The sequence below is a fragment of the Montipora foliosa genome, chromosome 9 (assembly GCF_036669935.1).
Source record: "Montipora foliosa isolate CH-2021 chromosome 9, ASM3666993v2, whole genome shotgun sequence".
Lineage (NCBI taxonomy): Eukaryota > Metazoa > Cnidaria > Anthozoa > Scleractinia > Acroporidae > Montipora > Montipora foliosa.
The window spans coordinates 16,972,106-16,983,268 of NC_090877.1; the positions used below are offsets into that span (position 1 = coordinate 16,972,106).

General features: G+C 38.6%; 1 protein-coding gene across 1 annotated transcript in view; it reads right to left on the reverse strand.

Annotated features, from left to right (window-relative positions):
- Positions 1–9,405, reverse strand: part of LOC137970267 (gamma-aminobutyric acid receptor subunit alpha-6-like) — a 28,828-nt gene extending 19,423 nt beyond the window's left edge. Inside the window, exons 1-4 of the mRNA XM_068816785.1 lie at positions 9,240–9,405; positions 5,847–5,928; positions 5,327–5,409; positions 3,641–3,708 (exon numbers count right to left, since the gene is read on the reverse strand). Coding sequence (XP_068672886.1) covers positions 3,641–3,708; positions 5,327–5,409; positions 5,847–5,928; positions 9,240–9,264 — 258 coding nt within the window. The 5' untranslated portion in view covers positions 9,265–9,405. The remainder of the gene's footprint in view (positions 1–3,640; positions 3,709–5,326; positions 5,410–5,846; positions 5,929–9,239) is intronic.
- Between the last annotated feature and the right edge of the window lie 1,758 nt (positions 9,406–11,163).

Below are 11,163 nucleotides of genomic sequence, written 5' to 3' on the forward strand. Positions count from 1 at the left end.
CCCCAAAATTGGAAGAAACTATTGCAAGAATGTTCCAAAGACTCGGTCACGCCGCCCACCTCAATCTGTTCTCTGTCATGTAAGGCAATATACAGTACCCTACTTTACCTTGAAGATCTACCTCCACCAACTTCTGAGAAAAAAACTTTTAGCGTCTGGCGTCGAGAAAAGTGACTTGTCTAAAATCTACCTCCTACCATTCAAAGCCACGAGAGAAATTAAATTGACGATGTTCCAATACAAAATCATTCACCGAATTTTACCAACGAATAGCTTGTTATATAAAATGAAAAAAGTTGCCTCGCCCTTCTGTCCCTTTTGTCCTTCTGAATGTCAGACCCTGTGGCATTTGTTTGTAAACTGCAAGCACGCAAATTCCTCTTGGGATGGATTCCGGGAGTGGTACTCAACCTCTAGTAATACGAAACTGCTTATGTCAGAACTGGAGATTATGTTTGGAATTATTCGCTGTCACAACTACTGTTTGGCCCTCAACCATCTTATTATTTTAGGTAAATATTTCTTGTATGTTAACGCTTTAAACACCATAAAGTACAATTTCGATGATTTTGCCTCACTTGTGCGCGAAAAAATTAATATAGAAAAATATATTGCAGCCAGTTGTAATAAGGAGAAAGAATTTAGGAACAAATGGAAATTTTTTCTGTCCTTATAAAATTACATTGTGTCCTTCTACTTCTCAGCTTCTGTATTTTGATTTTCTTGCTATCTATTTATTTAACAACCTATTAAATCCTAGAAAGCCAATACCCTACATAGTGAAAGTAACAAACAAAATTCTTATTAGAGACTCGAACAATTAAAATGTAAATTACGCTGTAAACAGATCAACTATAATTCCTAAAACTAAAACTACTCAACTATAACTTTAAACTACACTATATTAAAAATCTGCTTTCCGTAAAAAAAAAAAAAAAAAAAAAAAGAATACCTATGTTCCTGAATGAGTTGATGCAAGTGCCTTGTAGTAAAACCTACATAGCCAGCATTACACTAATCACATTTTAAATGATACCCAACGCATTGATTGTTAACTAAATCAGGCTTCTTCTCCTTTGGCCGAAGAATCTGATGAATAGGTTTTCTGCGAAAGACAGGTTGGCTTCATAGCTCAGTTGGTTAGAGCGTCGCACCGGAATCGCGAGGTCACGGGTTCAAACCCCGTTGAAGTCCTGAATTTTTCAGCCTTCTCTACGCAATTGCAAAAATTGCTCTCATAACTGCGAAGATCATAGCTTCACTTGATGTTGGAACTGTTAGGTTTTCATTGCCCGTAAACCTAGAACCCCCTGAGAATGATTCAAATTTGAATCATTGCTGTAGAGCTGGTAGGTCTGCGTCCTTTCCATTGATCTCGCTGAAATTTGGCCTGTTAACTGGGGACAAAAAGCCCCAGTTTTCCTGTAAATCTCGGCTTTCTAGCTTTCATGACACCTACATGACGGACATTCTCACTCAGGCAATTTGAGCCGAGCGAAGCATAGGCAGCCCAAGTTCACGTCACTATAGAGAGCGTGTAATAATCAATTACTAGTGGGAAGATGACCTTTGAGTGCAAGCGGTATTGGGTTACAGGCAGCAGTTGAGAATTTAAACGCGTTATAAGACTTTGTATGGGAAATAAAATACCCCTAAAAAACCGCTCAATTTAACGTTCTTTCAATAAAGTGAATAAATCTGACTCACCTCTGGTGTATTCTTGTGCTTATTTTACCGTTTCGGGAATTCCGTGTTTTCACTGTCCTAAGACGAAGTCAAGGCAGCACACTAAGATTTCGACCGTAAGCTCGCGTAGTTAGCTCAGAGGCGGTTTGCGCCTCGAAAATCCATCCCAGCCGCGATTTTTTCACGCAAAGCTAAAGCCCCATTATTTGCGAACCTCGATGAATGTTTCGTCGTCAAAAATCCCCACGCACTAAGCTGGAAATGAGCATTTTTTGCTTCCGATTTCACGATAGCTGATGATTTTAACAGCTGATGATTTCAAAATTGGTCACGGAGCTTGGGTCCGAGGTTAAATTAACTCCACCCGATGAGGTACAGTCATTTCATGTACAACACATACCCTATCCCTAACTTTCGCTTTTATAAAATGCTTCAGTTGTCTGTAAATAAGTTATATGCTGTTGGAAAGCTTATTTTCTTAGCTTTAAAATGATATATTTTTTTCCCCTAAATTTAAATATTTTTTGAGAAAAAAAAAAAATTTGGCGATAGCTGATTTCGCGCGGTTTTCTTGCGAATGGGTAAGTAGGAAAAAGAGGTTAAGAAACAGAGCTCGGCGAATATGTTGAAGGAGCAGTTGAGATCCTTGAGTTCTAACATCGGTATCGACATTCAACCTGTCTTTCGCAGTAAACTTATTCAACAGATTCTTCGGCCAAAGGAGAAGAAGCCTAGTAATTTAGTTAACAATCAATGAGTTATGTATCATTTTGAATGTGATCAGTGTGATGCTGGTTATGTAGGGTTTACTACAAGGCACTTGCATCAACGCATTCAGGAACATAGGTATTCTCCCATAGGCAAGCATCTTATTAATATCCACAGTGGTATTGACTCCTCTGGTTTAAGCAGTCATTTCTCTATTCTTAAGAAATGCCAAACTAAGTTTGATTGTCTTCTGTATGAAGTGTTTTTCACTGAGGAATACTCAATACTCAATACTCAATACTCAAGAGGACTCCATTCGAGCTAAGCTTTTTACTTGATTGAGGCTCTAGGGTAAACAGCATAACTTCATGCTTAATTTTTATTATATATTCGAGTTAATTTTTTATTTTTATTGCCTGATAATGACTTAAGTCGAAACGTCGCATTTTAAACTTTTTTTTACCGTTTTTTTTTTACCATGTTTAATATTTTATCGCAATCTTTTATAGTGGAGAAGGTGTTTCGTGCCATAAAACTCACTAACTCCCTAAGGTAACTTCCCAGGGAACTTTGGATTCGCACGTTATTATATGCACTTGAAACAACGGCAAACTGCCTTTAGAAATGATTCCGTTAATTGAATAGTATGAATACTATGTTGACGGAAGGGTTTTACCTTGGGGCCAGTCATTAAGTGCTTAGTATACCTAGAACTCAAGGTCATCGAACCAGTTCTTGTTAGGCTTTTGCCAAAGAAGGTTACCAAGAAAACCCCTGGTGATCGTGCATTTATAGTCACTGCCCCCAACCTCTGGAACTCTCTCCCAGTTATAATCAACCTCCGCAAGTTAGATAACTTTAATTAGTTTAGGCGCCATTTGAAGTCATACCTTTTGAAGCAAGCCTTTTTATCTTAGATAATTTGCGATAATTTAAAATTCTTATTGCAAAAAGATGAAGTCACTTTATTTAACGTCGGTAGATCCTTCAACTGCTAGGCTCCGACAATTTCAATTTTCAATTTTAACTTTTCGTTATTTTGCTATATTTACATTAAGTTTTTCTTAACTCCGTCTCTTACTTTATTTGTGTATAGAAATATTTATTGTACTTGTAATGCGCAATAGATTATATTTTATATATTTTTTTGCACACTATAAATGATAAATTATAATTTTAAAAATACCTTAGTACAATATTAAAGTTCCCCAATATTCTTGTTTAAGTTGTGAATGGATTATCTTACCATTTCCACTTCTTCTATCTTTCCAAATGATTCCACGTAAGCATCCACCGTGATCAATGTTGCATTTCCTTCGAAAAAGCAAACGTCAAAGCTTTAAGGCAAGTCCTCATCCGTAACAACAACAACAACAACAACAAGTTTGAAAAGAGGACCTGGACAAGTATCCCTGGAGACTTCAGTTTACTGTTGCAACCATAGTGAGCTGGACTGTGAGTAAAGTTGACTTTCAATTTAAATAAAACTCACTTTTTTAGTTTGTTTATGAATTAGGAATAGATATGACAACCATGCAGGTCCACTTGATCCTAAGGGACTATGCAATAATTATCTGGAAGGGAGGTGGGGAGTGGGAGGTTCGGAAATGAGCAAAATAGGCCCTTTAACTGAAGCCCCCACAGTACTGGCTGTGAAATAACTTGTAGCCAAGATAAGATCACTGCCACCCAACCCCAACCCGCACCCCTCTCTTCAATATCAAAGATGTTCCCACCAAAAAACGCGGGTTACACCACAGAGTTTCACATTGGCATAAATGGAGGGGTGGACGTACGGTGATACGATGACTAAGCACAGATGGGCACTAAGGGTGCACTGCGCGCGCCCTTTCTACGCACGGAGCCCCGCTATCATGGCTATTACAGGTTCTAGCAGGAACCCATGACCCGGAGCCTACAACTCTACTGTGTTCGTGTAACGGCGTTTTCACAGACCGATTTATTTTTAGATTGAATTTCCCCGCGAATGAGACTCCCACAGGAGCCCGATGACCAATTACAAGAAATTAAGCTGACGTCATAGGGTCACCGAACCGGTACTGCCTTTGTTTTTTCCGGAAAAGATAGTCTAAAAATAGATCGGTCTGTAAAAATGCCGTTACATAGGCCCAGTATGGGAGCTGTAGGCTCCGGGTCATGGGTTCCTGGTTCTAGATGTGCCATGTACCGTTCTTAATATTGTTACAAGTCATTCAATAACAAAGCAGTTGAGTTCGAATAAATTATGTACCACTAAAACATCAATGTAACTTGTAGCCCCCTCTATGTTCAAAAAATTGATATGTAGCCCCCACCCTAAACCATAATTTAACTTGCCCACCATCCCCATGAGATTTAGAATCCCCTCCTCCAGATAATTATTGGTCGTGACTAATGGATACTCCGAAACAAGGTGAGACACTTAGTTTTGTGTATATAAAATACCAAAAGATGTTGCTAACGTTTTACGATGTTTAAATATGGTGTCACCAGAATAATTTATGAAAGCTAACCATTTCGAGTCGGCGCTTAGACCTAATCACTAGAGAGATCAGTGCCTAACCCAGCAGTTATCCTCTGCCTAAACAGAGGGTTGTTTCTCTGCCAAAGCGGGTTAACACTGTGGTTGTCAGGTATTGCCACGTAGCGTCACCAAATGTTACACCTGTATATATGTCACGAAGTATCTCACCTTATTTTGGAGTATCCAAAACCGATAATTATTGCACAGTCTCTAACTCGGTTAAGCTAAATAAATCCTGGCCCTTGGGATCCAGTGGGCATTTTTATTTCAGTTTATTAACCGAACATTTAAAATTTTCCTACAACTTGCTTTTTTTTTTACAACTTGCCAGTTTTGATATATTTTTCAGTCACTGTTTCAAGGCAAAAATCATAACGAGTCAAAGTTAATGGGCGGCTGAGTTCGCACCTCCGTGATTAGGACGTGTTCCCTTGTCGTAATTCGTTGCTTCCAAATGCATCTTGAGAACTTGAATAAAAGAGAGATTAACACTAGAAAAAAAAAAACAGTCAATATAAATCATTCCGTTCATTTCAAATGTCATTGGCGCTATTGTGATTAGCTTGTTTGGATATGACATTCTAGCACGGCAGACCATAATATGGAGCGTAATGACTAATGAAAAAGCACACTTTTGACATTTCGTAACAATTACAAGACGCAATATCCCATCTTGATATTACAATCTTACCGCTGTAAAAAGAAAGAAATCAGTCAGGATTAAAGACCCGCCTTCAACCGACAGGCATTCAATGAAAATGTGGCGCTTAATTTTTAACCAATCGCTAAACGAAGTTTTCCAAAACCAGTGCACTGGCGAAATTTCTTTTGACACTCGTTTTGAGTTGAATATGAAATTTGAATTTGAGGTGCCAGCCAGTATGATTTATAAGAAATCATGCTAAACTCTGCGAATACGCCACGATACCTTGCAGCAGCAACCAGTGTTGGGTAGAAAATGGCTGTGATCCAGGCCATCTCAATCACAAAAATTCTATGGGAGTTTCGACCTAAGCAATTAACAGATCGTTAGAAAAATAAAATGAAATACTTGAATTAACTGTCATGAATCGTCATTAGTGGCACAAAATCACACGGCTTTTATGGCGTATGTTTAGAGGTCCCCGAATTGCGAAGGAGTTACAAAGGAGAAAAAAAAAAGAGAGTAACTTGAAACCTGAATACTTAAATATATAAAAAATATAAGTATATAATTAAATAATGAAAACCATGACAATGACGGTCCATTAATTGATTTAAACAGGCTATGGTAGAGGGGAACTAAATCCCCATATGAAACCAGCCCGAGACAACCCTCCCCACGAGCCGTGACCCTAGGCGAGATATTTTTCCACTCTATCAACCGTTTACATGAAATGGGCGAGGCTACTCGGGAGGGCGAGACAACTCGGGGCGGCGAGTTGTCTCGCCTCGGCAGGTAGGGTTGCGGTAACCTTGGCAGGCGAGACAACTTTTTCGCATGTAAACAGTTAGGGTCGACTACCCGAGACGAGACAGCACAATCTTAAATGCGCACGCATAAAATAAAAATCAAAAAGGCAACAATTTGGGAGCTTATACATGTCGACGTATACAAAACATGGACCTCAGGTGCACGGACCACCCCTTTGGACCCGGTCCATGGACCCCTTCATGGCCCCGGTCCATGGACCACCCCTGTGGACCACCCCTTCTTTATTTAAATTCAATACGTTTTACAAGCAGAAAACTCTTCAAACGAAAGGGAGAAGTGATCATCGTACTTATCTGGAAAATTTAAGCAGGATTCCATGACTAGAAGCGAACAACTCCCATACTAAGCCTATGTCACGGTATTTTTACAGACCAGGAGCCCATGTACGATCTACGTTTTAGACTACCTTTTCTGCAAAAAGACAAAGACAATTCCGGTTCGGCGACGCTATGACGTCAAGTTGATTAGTAATCTGGCTCCTCCGGAGTCTCATTAGCGGGAATATAGGGCTGTTGTTCGCTCCTAGTTATGGGCTACTGATTTAAGCAATTGCCTTTTTTATAGACACTTTTACCACCTATTTGGTGGCCCCAAAGGGATTCGTCCACACTCCCCTTTTCAAAGATAAGTTCCTTTCATAATATTCTTGCTCTTTGGCCATTTCAACTTGACTGAGGTAGCTCTGATTTGCATTGTAAAATAAAGGAAACTTTATTAATACGCGACCTTAAACCAACGTTAAACGAAAACGTTGGCAGTGAAAAACTCTGGCTTTATTAAACGGTCAGTTTTCAGTTTCGGTGGAAAAACAAGGTTACTGATCACGAGAGTGAAAACACTCTATACTTCCCAATATACTTCCCCTGGGGAACCCAGATAGAACAGGTGCCCAATCAGATTAACATCCGTTGATAACGAGACGTTGACGTTGATATAAAGAATTAGAATTGCCATAGTAACTGATATGACGTTATAGTAAGCCACACTCTGGCAGAGCCCCATGACTACCTGATTCTGGCCAATATCTTTATGCTGTAAATTGACAATAAGGAATGTAACATTGTTTTATGACAAAGATCTCTTGCCATATTTTGGCGTCATCTTAGATCAATATTATCCCAAAAAACACATTTGATCCAAACTTTTGAAGACGCATCAACATCTTCAAGATGTTAATTTTTATAAATAAAAATGATTAATGATTATTTTTTTCTTGTTATTAACATTTTAATCCAAGGGCCTCGTTTTCGTTGGGTTTACGGCTTACAACACTGCACTACATTGAAGGTTTCGTCATGATTTCATGCTGTAATGATATTCTGGCAAAGACCCAAGCCACCTGAAGTTGTAGCATCAAAACATGTCTGATTGTCAGCGAAATTATAAGCTCTATCGTCGATTGAATTAATAGACATAAGTTTATATTGAAATACTTTATGGTTCTGGTCAAGATTTTACGGCTTACAACACTGCAATGCAGTGTAAATAATATTGGAAGATTTCGTCATGATTTCATCTGGCAAAGACCCAAGCAACCTGAAGTTGTAGCGTCAAAACATGTCTGATTGTCAGCGATGTTAAAAGCTCTATCTACGATTCAATTAGATTAAAAAGGCGATCTGCATGCCTGGGGCTTTACATCTAACCGATAACTCAAATACGTAGAAGTCCTTAAATGTAGCTAAAATCTGTATTTTTAAAAATTGCAGTCAACAGACAAGACTCCCTAAATGTCAATTCTTTGAAAAGTTCACAACATCGAAGTATCTTTGCCAGACACTTGTAGGTCTTGTCCGCAAAGTCTTGTATGTTACATATGATAGCATTCCACAATAGCGGGCCTCTACGGGCTATGGCATTTTCTTCTGTGGCTAGTGCCAAAACTCGCGACCATAAGTCAGGGGCACCCAACGACCAATTTGTTGTAAAATGTATTATTATACCCCAGTTAATGAAAATAAATGTTATTAAGGCATTTTCAGGTGTTTTTCAGTGTTGCTGGAAAAACATTATCTGTTCCTTTTTCCCAGCAAGACACACAAGAAATTTCCCAGCCAGCTAGATAAAATTGGTTGGTTTCCCAGCCAGCTGATCAAATTTATTTCCCAGTCAGGAATTCCGCGCGCTTTCAAATCCCTCAATCCGAAACGACCAAACAAAAGCGACAAAACCGGGACAAAACAGGTTTTTTCCGCAAGCGCAATCACTCTGACCAGCCGTCGTATGTTTGTGACTACTCTCTGGGAGAGGAGAGGGTTTTTTTTTTTTTTTTTCAGTCGTCCTCAGTCTTCAGAGTTTCTACAGCCAGCTCGGGTTGAAATGCTAGAAAAAGTCAGTAATTCCCAGGCAAAACCTCTATCAATAACAAAATTTCCCAGCCAGCTCATCGAAACACCTGTATTTTTGCCAGCCAGCAAGATTCCTCTGGGGAACAGATAATGTGAGGAACAGATTCGTTAGGTGCCCCTGATAAGTAAAGGTTTTATCTGCAGACTATGTCCGAATCGTGCTTGATTGCAAATGCATCTGAAAGCTCCTGCGGTAGTGTATGGTGAAATGCTTTATGGTTCTGGTCAAGATTTTACGGCTTACAACACTGCAATGCAATGTAAACAATATTGGAAGGTTTCGCCATTATTTCATCTGGCAAAGATCCAAGTAACCTGAAGTTGTAGCGTCAAAACATGTCTGATTGTCAGCGATGTTGAAAGCTCTATCATCGATTCAATTAATAGATATTAGTTTATATTGTTAACGTTTACTTCAGGTGATAAGTTGCTCCCGTTAATTTAAAGAAGAAAGCACGGTTTATCTTCGGTATGTTGAATTTATACGAAAAACACTTACCTGCCCGAAAAGTGAATGTTATCATGAAAATTGGGAACCCCTATATGTTGACGACAATTGAAAGGCAAATTTCTTGTCAATACCGTAGGATTCGAAGTGTTGGTTGTAATGATCCAAAGAAGACTTGTTAGCATGTAGCTTTGTCCCGACGGCGATCAGATATGAGAGTGGTACCTAATACAATTTTAAACTGATACTGAAAGATAAATAGTCATTCCTACCAGGTGCGCAGGCGCAATAAGGTTACGTTTGTGATTAATTATAGATTCTGAATGCTGACAGGAAAAAACGGCTCTCGGTGCGAGATGCTCTAATTGGCGCACGTCGCTGGTCGCGGGTTAATTATCGCGGGTCCAGTGTAAAGTGTCGCGGATCCAGGAAAAAGAAAACTAATAAATGAACTTCAACGTTTTCAATGACAATAACAATAACAATAAATTAACGTTTGATTAATTTTAAGATTTTCGTTGCTATGATTATATTTTTGCTTTGATGAAGTGCCTTTTTTTAAGTGAAAATTTTTATTATGTATTTTTAAAGCTTGTTGTCTCTTGATTACGAAATGACGAAATTTGAAAAAGTCCACAAAACTCGTTAGAGCTCTTTAGAGCGTAAATGGGGCCTAATTAGAATGAAGAACATGAATTTACTAAAAGCCAAAAACTCTCGGGCTACATACTAATTCACCACTTCATTTTTCAGCTAGTGAGTAAATGACGTCACTTTCTCCTCGATCCAATTCGGTCGGAACCGCATCAAGTAATGATGGACCGTTAAATGAAAAGAATGAAGTTCTTCTACTTAATATTAGTACAAAAAGGTTCTGCCTGCTGAGCATTCAATGCAAGTACTTTCGAAATGTGAAGAAAAACGAGAACCGATTTTTTCATCGTAGTAGCACTTTAATTAACAAAAAATTAATATGTAGGATTTCAGCAATTATATAAAAGAAAATCTTAAAATTAAGCATACGTTAATTTTCAAGCTATTGTTATTGTTGTTGCTGTTGTTGTTGTCCGCGACAATGTTATTTGGAGCCAAATTTCCGCATGGAATGCGAAAGGCACATCCCGGACACTGGTGAGATAGAACCTGCCGAGGCTGCAAATGGTTGTACTTAAAAGCTAATTTCGATCCCAACAGGGTTGACTTTTTGCTATGATACAGCAAACAAATATAACGATTTGTCAACTTGAACTCGTAACAAGATTATAACCTAGTCTTATACCCCATTCACACCAGGAAAATATCTTTTGTTAAGAAAATTTGACAAAATGAAAATTAGCAGTAGAAAACCGAGTGGCTGAGTTATACATAGGGTCAAGTGAGCTGTACCTTTTCTTATTGCTGTGCTGAATTTAAAGTCGAAAACCATTCAGTTAGCAACTTCAGGATAGGAAACAATTTCAAAGTATGTTCAACTAAACAGAGTTTAAACATGTTTAAGCTTTGGCGAGAATCGGCTATGAGTGCAACAGCAACAAGGAAACATTAACACAAAACATACCTGTATTAAAAATCATGTTACATGTACATTTCTTCTGTAGTCACTCGTATATTACTAGCATATTACTCTTGATCACGTTTGAGGAGAGTACAGTATTGATTACAGACATGCACTTCCTTGAATTTTTCAATGGCAGAATAAGACAAGTTTCCAGAACAGAAGAGAATGGTGTTATGATTTGCATCCCTAACGTCTGCACTGGCTATTTCACGATCGCAAAGACAGTAACCTTTTCCTTGAATGTCAACAACCATACGTTTTTTGCCTGACCTTACATAGGTGTAATGGACAAAGGTCTCTGCTTTTAGAGAGACTTCCATCACGGTAAATGTCTCCTGTATTGTTAAAATACTTGGGTAATGGGGTGGTCCCATCCAAGACTTTTCCAGCTTTTAGAATCTTTGTACGGTGGCCAAT